Source organism: Lampetra planeri, chromosome 5 (assembly GCF_965212315.1).
Source record: "Lampetra planeri chromosome 5, kcLamPlan1.2.h2, whole genome shotgun sequence".
Taxonomy (NCBI): Eukaryota; Metazoa; Chordata; class Hyperoartia; order Petromyzontiformes; family Petromyzontidae; genus Lampetra; species Lampetra planeri.
The window spans coordinates 20,199,948-20,225,319 of NC_136111.1; the positions used below are offsets into that span (position 1 = coordinate 20,199,948).

The 25,372-nt window shown below is 44.1% G+C and overlaps 1 protein-coding gene across 1 annotated transcript in view; it reads left to right on the top strand.

The window, feature by feature from the left end:
* The window catches only part of LOC144719118 (kin of IRRE-like protein 1), a 105,796-nt gene that overhangs the window by 49,438 nt on the left and 30,986 nt on the right, over positions 1 to 25,372 (top strand). Inside the window, exons 2-3 of the mRNA XM_078594961.1 lie at positions 7,734 to 7,886; positions 18,145 to 18,294. Coding sequence (XP_078451087.1) covers positions 7,734 to 7,886; positions 18,145 to 18,294 — 303 coding nt within the window. The remainder of the gene's footprint in view (positions 1 to 7,733; positions 7,887 to 18,144; positions 18,295 to 25,372) is intronic.

Here is a 25,372-nt window from a genome sequence, read left to right on the forward strand (position 1 = left end):
AGGACTTATTCAGCTTTTTAATGGACCTGCCCACAGAGGGCCCGACTTCCCCCCAATTTTCTCCTTCATTGGCTCTTCGGCTACTGGCAGGGCAGAGGGAGGGCCACAAGGAGGGCTCACTCCACAAACTGCTCAACTGTCACCGGCGCTCGCTGTACGCTTGTGGCTCTCGCAGTCAAGATTCTCCTGGCTCGCAGTCTTGTTTTAGTTTTTTGCACTTTGGGATGAATTTCTTTACGTTCGGTCGTACGACCACAATGGTAGATTACTGGAAGATCTTCTTGGCTCGGATATGAGGGATCAACAAGCTTGGGGTTTTCTTTGCTGACTGTACATATTTCTGCTGCGAGCTTAAGAAGCGTCACGGATCGGAAAGAGAGCCAGGGATAACCGTGTTCGTCACAGCTGTTAATACTTTGATTCTTGTAATTTTATTTATTATAAAAAAATCCCCCCCCCCCACATCATTACTCATAAACCATCGCATTCATTGTATTTTCGGTTCATTTTATGTTCTAAAAGGGCCATTATTATTTTTTTACAGTATATATAAAGTGCCTGAATCGAGACAAAAAATTGCTCTGTTCATATTTATTTAATTGACTATAAATACGATGCTTAGTCTACTGCTTTTGCACATGTGCATTATACAATAGAATACATTGTGCATGTGTGCGCATATCTTCTATGCACCAGCATTGTGGGTACACGTGCATTGCATTTCAATTAATATTTAATGACTTTTAGTTATTACTTTATTTCATTTAGGTTCGGTCCATGCTGTAAATCTTCTACAGCACAATATGGTAATTTGATGCATACTGCTTTTGAGGTGTATTTTCGAGGAAAGTTGATGCCATTATCATTACAGTACTGGGTACGTGGTGGCCCTGATGAAAACAACATGGGCATTTGTCCACCCGTTAGTTGACAGAGAAGAGGCCACGAACGGTCTCTCCTCCACAGGACGACCACTGCTGATGTCTGACAAAGCGGCACTCGTTATTTTGTCAACTCGGCTCTTGGCTAGGATTTGAACTCATGTCCTTACAATTGGATTGCCTGTATAGGTCTGTAGATAACCTCAATTTTGACATCGCCCTTTCTCTCTGACGCCAGACGCCAATCTCCGTGTTGCACAGTATCTTGAGATACAACTGCATTTTTACGTCCTTGATAAATCTGAACTGTGCTGCTTTGTGTATTGTATTATGTGAGCCTCAATTTATGCTGTGCACTAAAGACCAGACATGTCGGACCGAAGTGCAAATGTGTTAGTGGGACGCTCAGACAAATAAATAAGCCAATGACACTTACATGCGCCTCCCTTTGAGACCACCTAAACAGTCAGTGATAAAATAGTGCAATGGGCATTGCTTTAGTGTTTGTTTCTCAGGGTTCCAACTACAGAACCATTTGCAAAAAGCGAATGCAGAGGGGTTTACTTATTTATTTAAATCATTCCATTGGCTCTGGCAGATTGAGCTGTATGTGACACAATCCACCTTTGGCTCATTTAGATGCAATGATTATACGGGATCTTGGGCTATTGGGCGGTAGGGTGGCGGTGCAGTGGTAAGCGCACCTAGTGCTCTGAGTTTGAATTCAGTGGTGAGAGATATATGAACTGGTCATTTAGCAACCCTCATCACAAACCCACACAGATCAGCGTGGTGAAGTGTGGTCAAACAAATCCCCGTGACTGACATGGTGTGGGGTGGACTTCATCCAGCAGGAGGATTGACAAAGAACTGTAAATAATGAAACATATATGTTGTCATTTATTGACGTGGCAATGACACACGCTTTGTGCACTTGTTTTGAGAGAACTGCACCATGCTTTGGCAGAGTACTACACATGTGTAGTGAGTGACTTCCGACACACGTCTAGTAGAAGGCTTCTTACTTATTAAGAGCACGCAGGGCGAGACACTTCGTGACGCGGCTACACCTACGCTGTCCAATCACGCAGCCCATCTCCGTTCCTGCGCTACGCTGGCTGGCTGACGAGCGTAGCGGCGGCGACGGAGCTGGTCTTGCAGAAGAAAAGCCACGTGGTCGAAGACGAAGAGATGACGGAGGCAGCGACGCAACCAGAACCCAGACCCCATGCTAACAGTCCCAAAGCTCTGGTTCGTTGCCCCTTCTATCTGCCTGGAGTGGCCAAGCTCCACCTCTGGCCACGCCCCCTTTCTAGAACCTTCTAGACCCTTCGGAATGGTTCCCGGAGCTTCGCGACTGACTCCGCCCTTGACCTTTACCCCAGATACGCCCCTTCATAATGAGGCATTATGTAATGCAGCTATAACTGTAATTACCCTTACAGGCCGGCAGGTGTCAACCTGTCATTACACATGTATTAGGCTCTCTCCAAAGCAATTCGTTGTGCCAATTGTATCGTGAGCTAGAACTCACTCCTGGTGGTGTTAGAGCACAACAATTTTTACCAACCACCGGCATCATCGACTGAAAAATCTAGGCAGCATTTAATGAAATCAAATATTTAAATAAGCAATTATTTATTTAAATATCACAGAACAGTTACATGTTTTAATGCGTGTCCATTCAAATAATATGCAGCATTTTAAAGTGAGTTCAGGACAACTTGCCATTTTTGTGACGCCAGATTCAATGCTAGGTTCGAAATTGATGAGTAGGAATGGTTGACAATTCTTGTCAGATTATTTTTTGATTGCCTGCTATTTTGTCTTATTATTATCCACTGTAATGGAGGACTCCGGTTACCACCTATCCTGGTATTATTCGGATCGTAGAATTTTTTTGAGGTAGCTGTCCTGGGAAAATGTTTTTATTCCATGGACATTTAAATTAAAAAAAATTCCCCCCACTGACAATGCGTTTACACGTAGTTTAAAATTTTCCGGCATCGTGTGATATTCTTGCCTCAGAGGTGGCGACCCTCCTGAGGGACAGGGTAGGGTTGTTGGTTTGGGGCGCGTATTTTAGCAGATGCACGGCATGCTGGGTAAAATGTTATCTGGCTGACGAGGCACGACGTGGTTGGAAGCGCACGGCCATCTGTTTCAGGTTAACTTCAGTTGAGTTAGTGGGGATTTTTTCTATTTGACGGGTGTGGGATGGGGATGGGTGGTTGGTGGGGGGGGGTGTGGAACGACATTCAGCCAATCGGTGTCGTGCTATTCGTTCGCAGATGCGCGCGCAATCTGTGCGGACACGCGTGTGATTTGCTATCTAATCGTGCATTACGGAACGTGCGCCCTGCCCTTCTCTGATCTTCTTCCTGTCTCCTCGTGCGCCTGTCGCACGTATGTACATCTGGTATGTTGATCTTATTTCGCACCGTAAGTAGCCAACCGTGCAAATTGGAGGTGGAGCCAAAAAATAAAGCAAACATATGGATCAGGGAGATGATGCATGTGATGCAGCAATCCGTCTTGCTCCTGGACACGGGTCGATCTCGTCACTCCGTCTCCACAGTGGAAGTGCTATCGCGTCATCCTCGTTTGGCCGCCACTCCCGTCACTAGCCTTGACCACCGGCCATCGTTCATACCAGTGATGGCCCTGCCCAAGCCCACGCACTTTTCCGCATAGTGAATGTGATGTCTCCTCTAATGTGCATCATCACGCTGATGCACGTGTCTCCTCTTTTTGTCGCTCAGTGAAATTGTTCATTTTTTTCATTGTATGTATATATGTATGTTGAACTTCTTTCGCACCGTACATAGCCAACCCTGCTAATCGTAGGTACGGGGGAATGACAACAAAATCAACACAAAAATCCGTTCTAAAGAAATTAGTTTTCAATCTAGATGTAAGCATGCACAGCTCTTAGTTGCTTCCAAATATCAGAAGGAAGGGCGTTCCAGATGGCCGCAGAAGTGCATCTGAAAGTGTGCAATGCAGTCACCGTCTTTGTTCGAAATGTCCATATTGTTGTCAGTGTCCATATTTCAGATCCATTCGTCATAGCCGGTAGTTAGTAGACGATGATGAACAAAAAAAAACTTCGAGAACACACGAGAGTTAGAGACATCACCTTGGCTGCTAGGAAAAAGTACACGTGCTTGGGACAGGAGGCATCGTGGTCGAGACTAACGACAGAATGGCAGCCAAATGAGTAAAACATGAACCGGGAAGTACATCCACTCAGATCACCCCTTGAAAAAGAGGCAGTGTGCCTCAAATCAGCCTATATTCCATCTCGAGGTTATATAAATTCTACTCGCTACCACCGTATGCGCCTACCAGAGATCAGAGCTGCACAAATCAGCTCGTTTGTGTGGAAGCAAGATGGATCGTTTTCACGAGTGAGACCGTGAGAGATGGTGATGACTTGCAGCGATATATATATACACACACACACACATCTAGCAGTGGGTAGAGAATGGCAAACGATGATGAGATGACGGCCTTGTCCTCATTCTGGCTGTGGAGGATAATTTAAAGGCAGTTGCTCGTGGCGTTGGCGCAAATGGCAAACATTGACTCATACATGGGCATGCGTGGGCACGAGCACATGTGGACCATTTGTATGTTTTTCTTAAAGCAAACACATGTCCTTGTAGTGAGGGATCTGAAAATGTTTTGAGTTACCAACCAAAGGTCAGTGTAGGTGATGTGGTATTGTCATTCATATACTGTGTATATATATGTACTTTTGCCTGTTTATTTCAGACCATGTAAATGTAACTCACAATATTGTGGGAAATATCTGCACAGCATTATTTTGTTTTGGTTTTGTGGAATAATAAATGAAACAGTTTTACTTTCAAGAAACTATACTGGGTTTCCGATGTCCCCTATGAATGTTATTTTGATCCAGCATAGTCCTGTAATTTAACGTTGGTGGAACGTACTGTGTAAATCGACACTTGTTAAATCGTAGCTTTGATTTGTTCGATACGTTTGTGTGTTGCCTTGCATTGATTGTGATTTTGAGTTTCACCTCCCCTGTATGATAGTTGTCACTGCGCATGGCCAAGGTTTTGGTATAATTACAAATCGCGGTGCTTATTTAAGTTGCCATCATTAGAGAGGTAATTGTGTTGTTCTTTTCGTGAAAAAAAATTAAACAGTTTAGAGATCAAAACAGGAAAACTAACGTGCATTTCACTTTGAAAAAAAAAAACTCATACCTGCTATCACGAGACATTTATCTTGTGCAAAAGGAATATGTTGGAATCAAAGTGAGGATGAAAGCCACACAAAGGAACAGTGGCAGCAATGATGGTGGTAATTGGGATGCCGCATCTCGCACATTTCAACAAAGCACACGAAGCAAATTAATGGGACATTGCACCTAACCGTGTTGCATTCCCAAGACACTAATTGGTAAACAACACTGAAAGCAATATGTTTTACGATCAGTTATGTGATCATAACAAATGCTGCTATCGTCACCGACTGTGTGTGTGTGGTTAGTCGCCGATGGCCTGTGTGTGTGTGGTTAGTTCACAATGGCCTGTGTGTGTGTGTGAGTATTCACCGATGGCCCGCCCGGCCCTCTGGAATGCAAGGAAAGGGTTCTTTGGACTCTTTGTGGTCCCGTTTTCCAGTCCAAGGCAGTCTCTGTGACCTCTGCTTGTCTTATGATCTACGGATTTTTTTTTATATGTGGAGAATGTAAGATTAACGCATGGTAAAGGATCAAACACTTTGTGATCGCTCGGATTTTGCCGTCGGATGAACTGGCTTTAGATTTTAGATCTTTAAAAGATACACCACATAGTATTTCAGTATTTTAAACCATTATCCAATAAACTCTGTACCTTCCTGGAACTACGTCCGATGCAAGTCTTATCTCCAATGTTTATTCCATGGTCGTTGTTCTTTTTATAGCTTTGTGAGTGAAAATAAGACCTGTCCCATTTGTGGCACCATGCTGGAGCTCTGCCATCCACGCAGTTGGCAAGAGATTCGCACAAATGCCATAAAACGCACGGAGAACAGGCACTGGAGATGGACTCGCTAATGACAAGAATATTTCTAAGTTGCGCCGCCACGTAATAAAGCAGCAATTTATTGCATTAAACGGCAAATATGCCACCAGTGATTGAGCACCCATGTGTCCAATTGATAGGGAACTACAGCCAAATAAAGGCTCCAGATCGATACCACGCGCTGTTCCCTCAATCAGCACCACCGGCTTGTGGTATAATTAAAAGCATTAGCAGTCACAGGCGATGGTCAGAGAGGGGAAAAAAGGATGCTTAATGGACTGCCACTCTTAATGAACTGCCCACTAACGGGCAGCGCTAATGAGTAATGAAATAAATCGTCGCTTCATCGGGCAATGCCGAGCCACAGCCACCAGCCAGACAAGGTCACCGAGGAGTGGCCTGGTGTCTGCTCTTGACGTCGCTGCTTTTTGCTGCATGGCGTGCCAAGGGTAAACGCTGCTTGAAGCCCAAATCCCCACTTTTACTTTGAAGAGACTCTTCACTGCAATACATTTCACCGACTACCATCATATTATGGTCGCTCTATAAATCCGATTCAAATAAGGTGCCATTCTAACTGGCCTCACGATGGATAACTACACAAACCGAGTTCCATGTACGTTTCTGAACAGAACCTGTGTCCTTGAATGCGTTTATGACTTACTTTGTATATCAATTGCCCTTTTTTAACGCGCAACAATTTACGTAGAAGGGTGGTAGAGACAAAAAAGAAAACTCAAATGTGAAATTCATGTGTCCGTGCAACACAAACGAGGACTGGCATTGTTACGGCTTGGCACTTTGAATGCGCTGCACCGAACAGGTTTAACGAATGAAGTTGTACGTTTCGAGGCCGAGTCAGACCACAACGGTGCACATCGGCATGTCCTCGGCACTGCTTGCAAGAGTAGCTCCAGCAAACAAGAGTCCAGAGACTTGCTGCCCCCCCCTCCCCCCAAATAGTCTACTCATGGTTGCTGGCGGGGGGGGGTGTGTGGTGGCCGTGCACTGAAATTCTGCCACTCACAACGCCTCTCTTGCGCGTGCCAGCGTTTTGTCGAGAATCAATACTTGTAATTTAAAATTAAATATAAATGTCAGTTATTATATGAAGTCGGACATTTTTACTGCTTGTCCTAAACCCTGACAAATGGTGGCGTTTAATACATGTATGCCATAGGCCTCTTTGCACTGGGGCTCAGGCTGACTATTTGTTCCCGATAACATCACGAATGGCAGCAGGCCACAGGCACATTCCTGGAAGCCGCTGGTTGCAATGCATGCTTACGTTGATTCCTTCGTGATTGCGGGTGTATGCGTGGGTGGAGGGGTGGGCGGGGGGCCTTGCAGCAGTTGAGCCGCTTGCCAGTGAACGGTTTCCAGCAAATGGTGCCGGCTTCGTCATTGCGCCGAGCACGTATTTGTTTTATTCCCCGCGCGCGCACCGGGAAGACGGTGGCAATGCCGCGTGCGAGCGGCGATGCAATGCTGGGCGAGCGCGGCAATTGTGTGGCCCTCGACTGTGTGAAGTTCAGGCGCGTGCCTCCACATTCAAAGGATAGCTTCCCCTATTTTTTTTTATTAATTATGATGCCGCCTCTCCCGCACACACACAGTTGACTAGAGGTTACGTTCATTACATTAACCGCCCACTGCACACGCCTCCTGCACAATGGTTTAAGGAGCCACCCATATGTCATGAAAGAAAAAAAATATCCGAACAGAAGAATGCAACCTTGCTACCTTGCCATGCAAAACTGCTTCACTCCTCTTGCTCTCTTGTTGTCTCCCCCGTCCCCCACCTCTGCAGTGAGCGCAAAGGCGTCCTTCGCACAGGAGCCATCCGATTGCTCGGTGGTGGCCGGCCAGCCAGTCACGCTCATGTGCGTGGTAGCTAACTACTCGGGCATTGTGCAGTGGACCAAGGACGGGCTGGCGCTGGGTGCCGAGCATCATCTGCCAGGTACGCAACTACCCCCCCCCCCTCGCACAGCACACTCCCTCCGCGGTGCGAACCTGTGTCAAGGCCACTTCAGTCACTCAGGATGGCGTGCGGCCACCATCCCTCGGTTTTCGAAGCGAGGCGGAGGCTTGTTGAAGACACAATAGCACCATTGAAAAAGAAGCGCCAGTTATGCGAGTGCACCAAAATTGATTTAGCAAAAAGTGAAAATTCAATGAATGCGGGAAAACCTTGCCCAATGCAGCTTCGTTGATTGCACGTTTTGGCTATACCTGTACACGGTTTAAGTAATGAAGTCTGTTTTCGGGAACACGGGGGATGATGTTTTGGCTCTACGTGGTTTGACGCTGCTAAGATTCTCATCTGCGCCAGAAAATTGTTCCATGAGAGTGCTGCATCCATTGGAAGGTGTGAATGAATCGACTGTGAGAGCGATTAGTTACCATGTATGTTTATGTGTTTTTTTTTATATGTTTTTGCTTGATAATGTAACACACTCCACACACACAATGGGCCAACGCAAATGTTCACACAGTGCCGCATGCCTCTAACCGTTCACTCCTTGAGCATGTCAGTCGTACGGGCGCCTAGAACGGCGACACGTTAACGTTCGAGTGACTGACGTATCCAGACAGAAGCAAAAATCAGACGTTGATTGGTTCATCTAGATATGGACGAATGGGGAATGAGGTTAGAAAATTCAATGTCAGGGGCGAGCGTTGGCCCTGAGTCCTGTGGTGTGGGAAGAAAAATGAACACGGGGGTTTTGTATTGAGGTGAAATTTTAAAATAGTGTACACACACATGCAAGAAACGAATAACGACTCAGAATCCTTAATACGAATAACAAGGGTGGAAATATTCTAGAATTAGTTAAACAAAGAGGGAGAAGGTGATAATTTCAGACCCAGGAACGCAACCCTATATTTTCCATAAGGTCTGTCACCTGTCGAACGCGGTTTTGCCCAACACGGCATTTTCCAAGAATGTAACCAGGTTTGCACCACGTAAATTATTTCGTTTTCCATAAAGTTTTTCTTTTTGTTTTAAACAATTCAAATAAGAAGGGAACCAACCCACCGTTTCCATCGCACATTGGTTTGCTCCAAAGCCTTACATCGATATTTGTGGTCGCAGTGCCAAACATGACTCGCGAGCTTTCGCACCATTGGGGGAGCCTCGGCGGCAGTTATTCATTCAATCTCACAACTGTGGCAGATGAAAAGTTGGCTGGCCCATTTGTACACAAGGCCGAAGGCTTTGGAGAGCAACTACGACCCTTGTCCCTGTTTTGAACAAAGCAAAGCCAGTAATAAGGCTTTGGCAACACCGCAGCCGTGCAACTGCATCATAGATTACGTTCGATTTCTGCAACACGGTCATATTGACATCATCACTCCCCCGTAATTGTATGTATCTTTTTTTACTGAAATACCGGAAAGTCTGGATGGCTGTCCATGATTAAACCAGGTTGTCAAGGATTGTGAGATAATGGTCTTGGCCTGGTCACCGATAGATACATATATATACAGGTATACGGCCATATTGTCAATCAACTGCTAGATGAGTGCCAGCCCGATGCTGTGCAGGTCCTGGGTGCAACTTGACCATACGTAACCATGCGAGTTAGTGCATGTTGAAGGTCCGGGGCAGATGCGTCAGAGCATAGGAGTGCAGCGCAACAGTTGGTTAGCACAGCACTGCCCTCTGTTGCACAAAATATGGCACTGTTGCCCATGTCACAAATCTAGACTGTTGCCCTTGTCACAAATGACTACACAAAAAAGCATCACACAAAATGTGTGGTTTTTTTTTACACTCTATGACTAAATTCCAGCTACGGAAAATAAAAAAAGATCAGTTTGACAGTGATTTGATGTACATTACTTTGTAGAACGGTGGGTGGGAACATTATACCCCTGAATGTAGATAAGAGGTCACATGAAGGGATCTCAGAAGTTGTGCTGTGATATCTGGTTCAATAGGCCATGCTCTAACGCTGATGTGGGAGCTCTAGATTGATTTTTCATCTCATAACGTTACACTCATAGTCCTACAATTGGAGAAAAATGTCGGAAAACCCCAATTAATAATACTAATCTTTTTCTGTCCTGGAAACTTACCAACCTTTACACGTAAATTGTGATTCATGAATAGTGGCTGAGACTCAAAGGACCAACTACTTGCGCTACGGTTTTTTTTAACCGTGTACTGCAAATTTCATACCTAGTCGTTTCACTCATATTTTCGGGTGGAACGGAGGGGAATGCAGAAGCTGAATTATATTTTTACCAGAGTTGCTTAGCACAGGCCCTGAAGGCCTGAAATTGCAAATAGTGCCGTTTGTTACTCGCCAAGTGGCCTTGAAATAGTTGAACATCAACACATCCCTTGAATCATTCTCGGATATTTTAATCTTGGAAAAGGAGACGATGGAAGGGCCTTCCAAGGTTTGAGCATTGCGACAAAAAAAAAGCAGAAAGGGGAAAGAAGTGTGTGGCTGTTGGCCATAGTATGGATTAGCCTCAAGAGTCAAACTGGAAGACTGAGTACCCGACATGCGAGGAGGAATCAATGAGTAAAGTTTATGGGGAGAACGTACCACGGTTGCAGTGATAGAGGAGTGATAAGGATGTGACTGAGTGCTGGCGTGCGTGTGAATTGCTCACTCCTTCGCCTGGTATGCAGGAGGTCGTGGGTTTGATTCCGACCCTGACGCCTGCTGTGTATTTGGCGTTTGCATGTACTCCCTGTGATTTAGTGGATTTTTCTCCGAGATTCTCCGGGTTTCTCCCTCCACATTTCGAAACGTGCGTGTAGGATATTCGGCTGCTGTAAATTTCCACCTGGAAAGCCACTTCGTTGAGCCATCGTTTGTGGCCAGGTCGCTTCTGAAAAAGATATATATAATTCAGTGGGCCGCACCTGGTAAAATAAAAATAGATTATAATTTCCTAGAATCAGGTGGATGGACTAGGAGGATATTACTTATTTCCAATGGCCGGAGGAAACAGGTATAGGCCGTCACGGTGACAAGATGTTAACTCCCTGACGCCTGGAGATTTGGAGTTTGCTTGTCTCTCCCTATGGTCGCGTGGATTTTTCTCTGGATCTTCCGGTTTTTCCCTCCACATTTAGAATCAACATCACGCGTTCAAGAGCATTTGGCTGTTATACATTTCAACACGCTAAACCACTTCGATGAGCTATCATTTGTGGCCAGGTTGCTTTTCTGAAAAAGAGTTATTTAGCTAAGTGGGTCTTACCTGATTAAATAATAAAAAAGCGACCTTTCCCCTTCGCCTGTCTACGAAGCGTGGCATTTGATGGAGAATCCCTTACAAAATATGGCAAAGAGTCTGCGTGGTCGGTTGCTTCTATAGCCCAGACATTTAATTGGTATGTTTGATTTTTGAAGGCGGTTAAGTCAGTTTGTGACTGTGCCTGTGGCACATCCATGAATGAGGGAATTGTGAAGAGGGCATTCATTGCAGGGAGTTCCATTGTGTGGAACCTGGCATATCCTTGCCAATAACTGATAGCTGAAGTGAAACACCAGAAGCAAAAGAAAGTTGCCTACGTTTACAAAACACAAAGAGTCTGTAGCAGATCGTGCTCTTGTATAAAACATTTGGGGAAATTGAATGAGAGTGATTCTGCAGATTTGAGTTGCATTGGGTCGATGCCTCGGATGGATGTTTTAGTCTACTTCTTTGAGTCTACAAATTCCTTGTAGATTTTCTTGTAACTTTTCACACATGTACTGCACTCTTATTTATTGATTATATTTTTGCTACATAGGAAAAGTGAGCCCCTAGTTAGCCAGATAAAAATGCTGCACATAGAGGAATACAAAAGTAAATATGTATATATTTTGACCAGCTCAGGTATCCAGTGGAAGAGGGATGTACGCCGGTGTTTAAACAATGACTGGCTTCTGCGTGAAGTCACCGATCCATTGTGCAACTGGGGCCACCTTCACATAGAACACCTGAGTCAGTTTGTGGGACCCATTGCAACAATCTCTGTCATGCTCCAATGCAAAAAAAACACTCTTTCATCGTGTTTATACGATGCAACGCCATAACCAAATGCCTTTTTAAAAAGAATGATCGCCACTTTGCACACCGGGCACAGTTGTGACTTTTTAGCATGCTGTGTTGGGCTCAGAGGAAGAGAAAAAGAAATACAATATTTATCATGCACAAGGCAGAAAGTTGAGCAGATGACAAACCAATGACGTTGGAGTTCAATGTCATGTCACATGGGATTGATGCATGATGACAACTTACGTCAATACCCTTAAGGGTTACTGCATAAATCAGATGTGCCACGTCTCTAATTGCCTTGATTGGCATTTCATGTGCACATAGTCAACTGCAAGGTTGTGAAAAAGCCACTGTCTTCTTACAAAAAGCGCATCGGTCACTTTTCACTGACGTCTATGGAGTTACAAAGAAGAAGAAAAAAGCCCTTACGGAGTTAATTGATTCTGTACGTGCAGGTGTTAAACTCATTAAAAGATTAATATGGATGGAACGCGCAGCACTAAAAAAAAGACTGGTGACATAATCCGTTTTGGTAATTAGAGACACACAGATAAATATAGCGAGATGTTAACCGCTGCATTAATAACGATGAGCAAAGTATCCGAATGTTTCCTGACGAGCGATCACTGGTGTGCAGAGGAATCAAATTTGAAATCGGTATCCAAGCATCTGATCATAACTGACAAACCCCCCCACCGGTTAATCCTTGGCGGGCCAATTGAATGCTTTTATATATTTTTTGAGATGCGATGAGGGGAACGGGCTCTCTGGCGGCAGAACAATGTGAAATTGATTAAATTAGCCGATTGCTACTCATCAGAAATCCTATTTTATCTGCTGGCCATTTTTTTTTTTGCAAAAGAAAGGGGACCTTGGATGTGATGATACCTGCAGAGTGCATTTACCGATTCCATCAGTGATCATTCTGTGCTAATGAACTTTTACGGCAGATTGATTTCACACGGTGTTCCCTGTTCACGCGCCATTTTTACAGTGGCACCCGCATTGTGTACAAAATTACCACCCGCTATTTCCTTTTAAATGGATAATTTGTGAGCCAATTTTGAAAGCTAAGAGTTATACGCTATTACAATATTTCACTGCTATGGGGTGAAATATCGACATGGGTGGGATGGCTTCCGTTGCTTGAAGCACGCAATTAAGAGCACCACTTGATACGTGGAACAATTACAAGAATATTCTGAAATTAAGTGGAAAATTAAGCGATATGCGAATGACATTATTTTCCTTGCTGTGTATCAGCACAATTGCTGCTCAGGCATTAGGCAGGAGGTATTCACTAGTCACTTTAAGATGTTTCTTGTTTATGTTTTTGTTTGATTGCGGTTGCACCCGATTCAAGAGCCACATGACTCACAGGGCTTTACCTAATAAATGAATGAAATGAAATAAACATGCCTCTAGTAAAGAGAACAGTGGCTGCCCTGTGATGTCAAGCGTTAATCGTACATCGGGTTGCTTGGAAATATTCATTACTAAATAATGAATCTCAATCAGCATCTTTCTGGATAAATAATAAACATAGCGCTTAGCCTCTTTTGTATCCACTGCTGGATGAACGCTTCCTCACAATGTGCCACTTATGGGGATTATTTAACCATACTTCACCATGCTGGTGACTGCAGGTTGGTGAAGAGTAGCAGGGCCCTGCATGAGGCCTGATAGCATTAGCCCATGTTTGCCATGGCCAGGAATCAAACTCAGGTCACTGGGTTCGTAGTGCAGTGCGCTAACAACTATGCCACCGCACAAACACCTTCCCACCTGCCCAAATTCATCGTGGACATACAAATTCGAATCTGACAAGTTACGTTTGCAAACGCTGGAAAGAAATGCATTGCAGCAACTGCGCATGATATATTTAGACCATGTTAATAATGTGCGCATGAGTTTTTGACACATGCGGGATACACATCCCACGCTAAATTGTCAAGGTGCCCTCATTTGGCATCCACCCCAATCGCCAAGCCTGGAGTTCAAGCTTTCTAATGGATGGGTCAATACATACGGTGGTTGATGGTGGCCAATCTGATACCTTCCCCATCAATTCTGGCATGAACACGAGGATCTGTTTTGCCTCAAACTTTTATTTATTCCATCTATTAATGGCTTCTTATCTGTCACTCACAATATGGGCCACTGCTTTGCCGATGGTAGGACACTTTAAGCATGATACTTATTTAAATAAAAATCTGAAAATACCTCGAGCTGCCCAACCCTGTCTAGATACTTCATTATAAATCACCACTGACTCCAATACAATACAATCACCAAAGTTCCTCCCAATATATTGAACGATGATATTCTTATTCATAGAAAAATAATTCATCTGATTGGTGCAACAGTCTTATCTGACCTGTCATGGAATGGCTATGTTTCTGATTTCGGGAGATAACTTTCTTTATCAACAAACAATTTTTACCACCTGGACTCTACGAAGCACAAATATGTCCGAAGTTGGACATACTCTTGCTGGGGTGGAGCATCCAGCTCCCAATTCACTGCACCGGATAGAGTTCAACGAACAGCAGTTACATCCATCGATGGTTAGGCATTCGCTGAATCACTCCGGTCACTGGCTCATTGGCGGTCAGTCACCTCTTTATCACCCATCTCTCGCTGCTACCATGGTTCACTCAGTGATTCCCCCCACCAATGTTGAAGATCCGGTCTACCGGACTGACTGTTTTGTCTCATCCACTGTGTTCAACCACCACACTGCAGGTCAAAACTATTTTCTGTCTGCTTCTTCCGTTTCCAGTGGTCATCTTCGAAAATTCGATGCCATGGTCCATTTTTTCCATGCTGTTATAACCTGGTTGTTGTTGTTGTTATAACCTGGTTGTTGTCCGTTTGATTTTGCTGGTCCTTTGGGCCTGTCCTCAGAAACTGTTTAAAACGTTGTCAGTCTCACATACAGTGAGGGAAAACAGTATTTGATCCCCTGCTGATTTTGTACGTTTGCCCACTGACAAAAAAAATGATGTCTATAATTTTAATAGTAGGTTTATTTGAACAGCGAGAGACAGAATAACAACAAAAAAATGCAGAAAAACGCATGTCAAAAATGTTATAAATTGATTTGCATTTTAATGAGGGAAATAAGTATTTGACCCCCTCTCAATCAGAAAGATTTCTTGCTCCCAGGTGTATTTTATACAGGTAACGAGCTGAGATTAGGAGCACACTCTTAAAGGGAGTGCTCCTAATCTCAGCGTGTTACCTGTATAAAAGACACCTGTTCACAGAAGCAATCAATCAATCAGATTTCAAACTCTCCACCATGGCCATGACCAAAGAGCTCTCCAAGGATGTCAGGGACAAGATTGTAGACCTACACAAGGCTGGAATGGGCTACAAGACCATCGCCAAGCAGCTTGGTGAGAAGGTGACAACAGTTGGTGCGATTATTCGCAAATGGAAGAAACACAAAAGAACTGTCAATCTCCCTGGGCCTGGGGCTCCATGCAAGATCTCACCTCGTGGAGTTGCAATGATCATGAGAACGGTGAGGAATCAGCCCAGAACTACACGGGAGGATCTTGTCAATGATCTCAAGGCAGCTGGGACCATAGTCACCAAGAAAACAGTTGGTAACACACTACGCCGTGAAGGACTGAAATCCTGCAGCACCCGCAAGGTCCCCCTGCTCAAGAAAGCACATATACATGCACGTTTGAAGTTGCCAATGAACATCTGAATGATTCAGAGGACAACTGGGTGAAAGTGTTGTGGTCAGATGAGACCAAAATGGAGTTCTTTGGCATCAACTCAACTCGCCGTGTTTGGAGGAGGAGGAATGCTGCCCATGACCCCAAAAAACCATCCCCACCGTCAAACATGGAGGTGGAAACATTATGCTTTGGGGGTGTTTTTCTGCTAAGGGGACAGGACAACTTCACCGCATCAAAGGGACGATGGACGGGGCCATGTACCGTCAAATCTTGGGTGAGAACCTCCTTCCCTCAGGCAGGGCATTGAAAATGGTCGTGGATGGGTATTCCAGCATGACAATGACCCGAAACACACGGCCAAGGCAACAAAGGAGTGTCTCAAGAAGAAGCACATTAAGGTCCTGGAGTGGCCTAACCAGTCTCCAGACCTTAATCCCATAGAAAATCTGTGGAGGGAGCTGAAGGTTCGAGTTGCCAAACGTCAGCCTCGAAACCTTAATGACTTGGAGAAGATCTGCAAAGAGGAGTGGGACAAAATCCCTCCTGAGATGTGTGCAAACCTGGTGGCCAACTACAAGAAACGTCTGACCTCTGTGATTGCTAACAAGGGTTTTGCCACCAAGTACTAAGTCATGTCTTGTAGAGAGGTCAAATACTTATTTCCCTCATTAAAATGCAAATCAATTCATAACATTTTTGACATGCGTTTTCTGGAATTTTTTGTTGTTATTCTGTCTCTCACTGTTCAAATAAACCTACCATTAAAATTATAGACTGATCATTTCTTTGTCAGTGGGCAAACGTACAAAATCAGCAGGGGATCAAATACTGTTTTCCCTCACTGTATGTACACACTGATTGGTGTACCACTGGTTGAAGGCCTCCTCAAAGCTGCCACGACCACCACGACCCCACACACCATCCTAGAATGAAACAATCCACCCAGCACCTGCGCATACGTTCTCTCGGTGGCTTTCCATTCCTCGGCCGTTGTCTTTCTCAACCACTCCATTAAAATAAATAGAGAGCTACGCTCATCTCTCAGCATGAAAATTTATGTATTTATGTTTTTATTGCATCAGCTTTCCCAAGTAAATATTACTCGGCAGCATTGGTTATGCATGCAAACTCTGGAGCTTACGTGTGTTGAAATGCACCAGTTATTCATTTTAATTGTTTGTGTGCCCGTTGCAAACAGAGGCTCATTGCGAAATCACCCTCGTGCTTCCTGGACGTGACCACAAATACGCACTGGAATAAGAAATAAAAAGAGATAATGTCCAAAAATATTTTGTTCTCAACTGAAGCACATGCCATAATCTCGTAAAACACCCAATATAATTCTTTCAGCACGACTTTTTAATGCAATTGGCAAGAATTTGACCAACGCAACGCAGTGAAAAGATTTACATGCTTCTGCACAAGGCTTCCCGCGGTTTGTGCTCTCTGGTAGCTCTCTGATGCGTTAGAGTTATATCACCTAATTCAGCCTCCAACCAGCCCGTGGAGTTGCACACTGCGGACAACACGCGGGAGTTACAACCCGAAAAGATATCGGAGAGCAATGCGTTTACATGTTGGCACAAACATATAAAACTATACAACTAGAGCATTTATTTTTTACCAGGCAAGGCCCACTGAGCTATGTAGCTCTTTTTCATAAGCGACCTGGCTATCACAAATGATAGCTCACCGAAGTGGCTTATCACGTGGACATTTAGAGCAGCCAAATACTCTAAATGCATGTTGGTTTTAAATGTGGAGGGGAAAACCGGAGGACCCGGATAAAATTTTACGGCACCACGGGGAGAGAGACACATGCAAACTACAAATATACAGGCGTCAGGACTGGGATCGAACCCACGTCCTCCTGTATACCAGGCCACCGCGGTGCCCCTTGTGCCACAATGGAAATGGCTTGAGCAAGCATTTGATCTGGCATCCAAAAGTTGTACCTCCTGGGTTTGACATTCCTCCGCGAAGGCACTGGTTGAACCATTAGGCGGGTCAGAACATCAACAGGCCGATGTGCACATCTCCACCAATGGAGAATTCTAAAATAAACCACGGCAGTGCGATTGTGGCCCTGCTACCCAAACTGTGGACTATAGAGCAAACCAATGTAGTCTGCTCTCCTTCAACGTAGGATTAGCAGATACACACAATATCTCTCCAGAAGCCCTCTCGTCGTGGTTATGAGACTTCAACATCGGCATTCAGCTGCTGAATACATTGTCCTACACGAAAATAGAATAGAAGGTGGCATCCCAATGCAGTGTGATTATTGTTGTTACGGCATTGTTGTTGTTGTTTGGTGGTGGTGGTGTTGTTAGTGTTGTGGTGGAGCAGTTGTTGTGGCATTGCTGTTATTATGATGTTGATATTATTATTCTGACATTGTCATCGTTGTGGCATTGTTATTGTTGCGGCATCATCATCGTCATTATTATCCGCATCGTCGTCGCTGTCGCTGCCCTAACGCTCTGCGTGTGTCGGCGGTGGTCGCGCCCGCAGGTTGGCCGCGCTACTCCATTGTGGGCAGCACGCAGGGCGGCGAGCACAACCTGCAGGTGTCACGCGCCGAGCTCGCCGACGACGCCGTCTACGAGTGCCAGGCCACGCAGGCCGCGTTGCGGTCCCGGCCGGCCCACCTCACCGTGCTGAGTGAGTCGGTCGCACTGCTCGCCGTGCTCGTAACAGGGAGCAGAGTCATAAGCAGTTGCGTATGGACAAACGGTGCAACCGCCGAATGGGATGTCCACGCTTGCGTGGTGTTGAGACCATATTCTCTCAATTATAAGATGGACTTCCCCCCCCCCCCCCGAAGCGAAAGTTAAGGGTGCATCTTATAATCCGTTAGGTGCATGTGTGTGTGTCCCTATTAGCAGCTGAGCGTGGTGCTGGCCACCCACTCAATCGTGTGCTGGGCCGGCCTTAACGGGTGCTTGCTAACAGCACTTGCCCCAACAGTCTGATCAGGCTATGAAGGGGATATTTGGGTTTTTATTTTGGAGAGCTACAAACACAGCGACCCGAGTTCGATTTTTGCTCACGGCCAACGCCAGTGACGATTATTTGAACCGGTCTTGAGCCTCCCCTAGGTAAACTTAACCTAAAAGGGGTACCTGGTGCGGTGTATAAACGTCGCCACTCGGGGGACAATGGCGACCGGGTGTGGTGATGTCCACCTATTCCATCGTGTGCTGGGCCGGCCTTAACAAATGCCAGCACCCCACACTTGCCCCAACAGTCTGTTAAAACTATATGGGGAATATTTGTCGTCTTTGTCGTCCCTATTTGTTTTACTGTTTTGACACCAGGCACACGTTTTTGGGGTGTGTCTTACTTTTAGGAGCATCTTATAATCCAAAGCGTTTGGTAATAATAACCCGCTCAATGGAATGTCCACACATTCATGACACTTTTTCAACTTCAGTCAGATAATCCAAATATAAACTTCTTTTCACGCAATATTGATCTGATAACACCCACTGCCTGACCTTGACTAAACAAGACTATTGCAGGAGCTGTCTCTCAAGACCTGAATATATTCTAAAGAAGGCCACCTTATGATGAACATTAGAAAGCCAGTGTAAAATTTTTACTTAAATCTTTCGTGACTGTAGGAATTTATATTCTATGGTTCTTTCGGTAAAGTCACATAGATAAAAAAAAAACAATAATAAGAATAACAATGAAAATAAAGTGAATAAAAAATAATAAAAATATCCTGACGTTTCGATCGCAACACAAGGAATCGTCATCAGGAGAAAATAGAGGGGGAAAGCTGCTGAGGCAGGCTGTTTATGAAGGTTTAGAGATGGGCAGGGCAGCTAATGTTAATTTAGGAGAGGTCTCCGACACTGGCAGTAGGTCTACACCAATCAAAGCATTGCACCTCGCTCCACACACCCACACTGCTGACGGTAGAGGTGGACAAGAAAACACAAATCAAGTCATGACCCAAAGTGGTTGATGACATCTTTCCAATGATTGCTGAGTTTAAAACCGTCGTCTCGGTTGAAATTGTGTACTTAAGAGTTTACATCTTGAATCCCTCCCTCACTTGATGCAGCAAATCTGGCTGTGACGGTCCCACCTGATGACGGAGACTTGTGTTGCTTCCGAAACGTCGTGATTTTTATTGTTTTATTTTCATTAATTTTAATTTCATTTTTTTACCTACGTGACTTTACCGAAAGAACTAAGAGTATGAGTATATATGGATGGCTTCGTGAACAAATCTTGTTGATAGTCAGTCGGCTTGCAAAGTATCATCGTCTTAGAGAAATCAATTTCATGTGAGCCAGCCGCATTAAAGTAATGATCAGCCATGGCAGAAGTATTGGTCCTGCTGCGTTTCAGATCTGCCTTGTGTTCACGAACACGGTCCGAGACATGTCGTTTGGTTTCCCCAATGTAACTGCTGCCGCAGATACAGCTTAGTTTGTAGATGCCGGGATATTGCATGTCAGGAATCTTGTCTTTCAGAGATGGGATCATGTACCGAATTTTATGCATTGTATTAAATCGGACCCGGATCTTGTGTTTGTTCAAGATTTTGGAAATCTTTTTGGTTATCCCTGCGATGTACGGTAAGGTGATGGCTTTGATTGGATATTTAGATGGCTCCTTCCTCGTGGTTGGGGTGATGGCTTTGCGAATTATGTAGTCAGAATATCCATTCGCCTTGAGAGCCTGGTGTACGTGTTTGAGTTCACTGGTCAGGTGGTCATGGTCGGAGATACATTGGTGTAGCGTTTTGATGAGGGAATTCTTCTGGGTTGGATGGTGGTGGGAATCAGGTTTTAGGTAGGCGTCAGAATGGGTTACTTCACTGTAGACAGAGTGGCTCATTGAACCATCTGGTCTCTTTTTGATTAAGATATCCAAGAAGGGTAGCATGCCATCCTTTTCTACCTCCATGGTGAATTTGATTGCTGGCCCTAAACAAGATTCGTTGGCATTGGAAGATGTGGCGGTATTACCTTAGAGTCGCGGCATCTCTTCAGAAATGTGAGTGACTCGATCAGATGAGCTTTCTTGTCTCGGAGTTTGTTAAAAGATCTTATGGTTATGTGGAAACTCTCCCCGTAGAGGCGGTTAAATTTTTACTTAAAACTTTCGTGACTGCAGGAATTCATATTTTATGGTTCTTTCGGTAAAGTCATGTAGATAGACAAAGAAAAAAAAATAACAATAAAATAATAAAAATAACATTGAAAATAAAGTGAATGAAAAATATAATTTACACTGACTTATGCTGCCATCACATCTTCCAATGGCAAACTAATCTTGTTGAGGGCTCGCTTGGCCCTAATCTCAGAGAGAATTAGACTGCTCCTTACTGAACTAGATCATATAGACAAGACACTCTTGAAATAACACTTAACGTTGACGGAAAAAATGTGTCTACATCTGATTGGGAACATGTAGATAACATGACTGCTTCATCAGCCGCTACAATGTCAGCTAAGTGTAAAGATAACCTGATTTCCAAGTTCAACCTCCTTTCCAAGAAGAAACCAGATCCACACATTAAAAAGATAGACGTTGACAAGGTCGTTATTAATCTGAGTAATAGCCCTATTTCCGATGGTCTAAAGTCGGTTTTAGCTAAAGGGTTATTTGTGTTTTCTTGTCCACCTCCACGGTCAGCAGTGTGGGTGTGTGGATATAGGTGCAATGCTTTGATTGGTGTAGACCTACTTCCAGTGTCAGAGCCTTCACCTACATTAACATTAGCTGCCCGCCCATCTCTACACCTTTATAAACAGCTCTTTGATTGGTGTAGACCTACTGCCGGTGTCAGAGACCTCTCGTACATTAACATTAGCTGCCCCGCCCATCTCTACACCTTTATAAACAGCTCTTTGATTGGTGTAGACCTACTGTCGATGTCAGAGACCTCTCGTACATTAACATTAGCTACCCCGACAATTTCTAAACCTTTATAAACAGCCTTGCCTCAGCAGCTTTCCCGCTCTTTTTTCTTCTGATGACGATTGCTTGTATTGGGATCGAAACGTCGTGATATTTTGAAAAAAAATTATTCACTTTATTTTCATTGTTAATTTTATTATTTTATTGTTTTTTTGTACCGAAAGAACCATAGAATACGAAGCCAGTGTAACTTCGGTGAATTTGGAGACTTTTTTTTTCAGGATCCTGCATTTAAATGTTTTGGTCATTTATCAACGTTTGGATTTTTTTCGTGTTGGAAATCAGAATACACGGGGGGAAAAACCGCACGCACATACAAGCGGGTAACACTGAAAGCCCCACACAGATATATTAAAGAACCCATTGTTGTATCGCCATCACCTGACCACCTCACAGCCCTTCATGAACATATCTACTTTACTCGAGAGCAAATGTTGTTAGCCAACACATGTGAAGACGGCATGGTACTAAAGAGGTGGTTTGGCCAGATCATGCCCAGCCACTTCTGTCTTTTTGGCACTCATGTAAGTAGGCCTCGGCATGGTAAGATAAAAGTTAAAAGGTAAAAACAACGAGCCTACCTTTACCTTACCTTTTACCTTACCACAATACAATCACTCTACCCTACCTTTTACCTTTCAGCAGGTAAGGTAAAAAGCAACGAGCCTACCTTTTACCCTATACAAATTACCCGATTACAGGGTAATGACTAGGGAACTACACATGAACAAGGTATATAATGGTAAATGCTGGGTAGAGCGCTTTACTCATATAAATACTCTCGATGATTCCTATTTTACACGCTCGTTGTTGTCATTGTTGTTGTCGTCGTTGTTGTGTCCTCAAATCTTGTAACTAAATTTTTACCCACTTCCTAACGTGGTATTGACTATTTAAACTTGGTATACTTATGTCATACTGATGACAATAATGTACTATATTCTATCATAAAAAAAAAATGTAAACATTTTTATATGTTATGTTTCGGCTTGGCTATAATTGTCCACGGTCAACTGACGTTGGCTGTAAATTACCACGGTCCCTTACATTATGGCAAGCTTAGTAGCCACTTCCTGGAGTAGTGGAGTTATTCCATTACTAGTACATTTCATAAAAGCGTGTTTTTAAAAAAGTGTTTTTAATATTACTTATTAAATGGAGGCCACGGACTGCGCCACGGAGCTTTTATCGGTAAACAAGGTACTGTATTTACCGGGTAATACTTCGCGCTACCTTTACTCTACCGGGTCATTCTTCCGAGCTACCTTTACCCTACCCTTTACCTTACCCCTTGGCATGTCGACACCTTTAACCTTTACCCTTTTACCCGGTAAAAAGTGTAAATTACCTTACCTTGCCGAGGTCTACATGTAAGAATGAGTCATATTTAGGGGAGGGGCCCCACAGTCAGTTCATACAGGGTGTCCATAAAGTTCAACAATCTATTTAATGGAAATCAAAGAAATGCATGGTAAAGTATGCAATAATATAATCAGAGTCGTATTTATTAATTGCACTTAATCATTGGATTCTACGTGAGCACCGTCAGTATCTCTGCACAGCTCAAATCTGTCAGCTGCATTGCGGAACACATTCTGCAGCATCTGTGGAGTTATTCTCGTAACTGCATGATTTAGTAAAAAAACTACACGATTTAGTAAATATTGCAGATCTGTAACTCTTGTTGAATACACCTCTGACTTGATTAAGCCCCATGCAAAGAAACCCGAAAGGCATTCAATTCGGAGATGGAGCCGTCCAGGGTCTGTCGCCGCTGCATCCAATCCAGCGATTTGGAAATCGTTCATCAAGGTTCTCCCGACACGATGTTTGCGTAACGACAAGGAGCACCCATCTTTTTGCAAGTGTTAATACCGTCGCACGCTGTAATACGTTCTTATTCGTCGGGTCCTGAAAAAAAACACACGCAAAATATATGTATATACACCGTTCGCTCAATAAAATAGATAGAGACTTTATGGACACCCTGTATATCAATGGCTACTCAAAGTCTGTCGTGTCTGGGAATCAAACCTATGTTGCCGGGTTTGTAGCGCATCACCCAAAACACTGCTCAGTCACTCCCCACTCATACACGCTGGCATGCACACGGCATCCGCTTTATACAGCATTTCATACCGAGACATTTCAAAGAGCACATTGGTTAGTGAGAAAGTGGGAGAAATTAAATGGTACCAATCATGAGAAAACTTTGCACCAACTTTCAGCACTTTTGTGCTGATGCTGATTTAATGGGCAGACATCATCAGATTCATAAGTTTAGCATGACCGCACGCATACTCTGCTACAGAATGTGTACATACAAAATAGATGAACATTTTGAAAAGTGGGTCATCAAGTGCTTTGCACTGCTTTGCAGACACGAGGATTTCATTTCAACGTGTGCTCATTTGAGCTTGTATTGAATTTACATCAGAATGGGTTTACTACCCAAATCCCAAATCCTTTTTGTGAACCGAAGCGGCATGGACTTAAGTGCCAAATAGCTGTTCTGGCAAACAAAACCTGGCTATCAGCTCTACTAAAAAAAAAACACAGGTGATGTGCGTACGTCTCGGTAAAAGTTGGTCCCGCATGTGAGGTCAGGTGCTTTGCCCATTCGCAATGAGTATTTATTCTCCAAGGTATCTCCCTGCTGAAGCAAGCGATGGGGTGGCACTCATCTCCATTGGTGGGCCCTGAGACGGCACTGGAAATTCCACATGCCGATGGCAGGGGCCCAGTGTCTCCTTAGAGAATGAAAGTTGACTCTCCTACCGACGGGAGTGGTGCACAGAATCGCTTCCTGCATTCTATTGGATCCGAGTAAAACATTCCCAATTGTGGAGAATATACAATGCGTCAAGGTCTCGAGCAAAGAAAAGGTTTTGTAAAGAAATGGGCTGGATATTGAAGATAAAGTATGCACTGTCTTGTGCCTTTGTGATTTTTGTGCTCGCGAAAACAACGTCTGATTTGTTGCTGCGCATAATATCGGGTGGTATTTTGTGACCAGCTAAAACAGTTAATAACGGGAGGGGCGATTCAATAATGTTTGATTTAATGGACGCGGTAATCATGGCTTTCATCCCCCTCCTCCTCCTCCTATCATCATCATCATCAACAGCAGTAGCCATGCTCCATCCACTGCTGGATGAAGGCCACCTCTCACAATCCTGTGATGTAACAAGCTATTTAGCCCTTGCACATGAACTGATTTACATGCTACATATGCTAAGTGGACGTCCACTTGGGTACATTCCATCCATTTGGCAGCCACTCCGTCATTATTCTTGACTTATCAGCCAGCACCCGTCTAGGGATATGTCCTGCCCAAGCCCACGTACTTGTCTTGACGGTTAAAATAACACATTTAACCTGCGTTCGCTCTTCTAATCCGTGTCCTTCATCAAGACCCAACAGGAAGTATGTGGTTAGTGTGCGGTCACTTTGATGCGAGCTGTGGAATGAGTACGCAACACGTGAGCTAGCTTGTATCACATGCAATGTATGTTCATTAACAGGTGCGAATAGTGATGCACGAGCAGTAACAACAATGTGATGATGCAACGCAACACATAATTATTGTGTGTGTACACACACGCCCGCGTTGTACTTTATCTGGTGAGTTCATCGAGTTAGATTATCTCCGTTTCACCAGGGCTTACTAATCTGCAGCGACACAGATGGTTCAAATATGTGTTTTATTATCACACTTTCATTGCAGGCCATTATCAAATTGTGCAGTTGGGCTATAACACGTGCTGAACAATAATGAAATGGGGAATTTCTTGTCAAC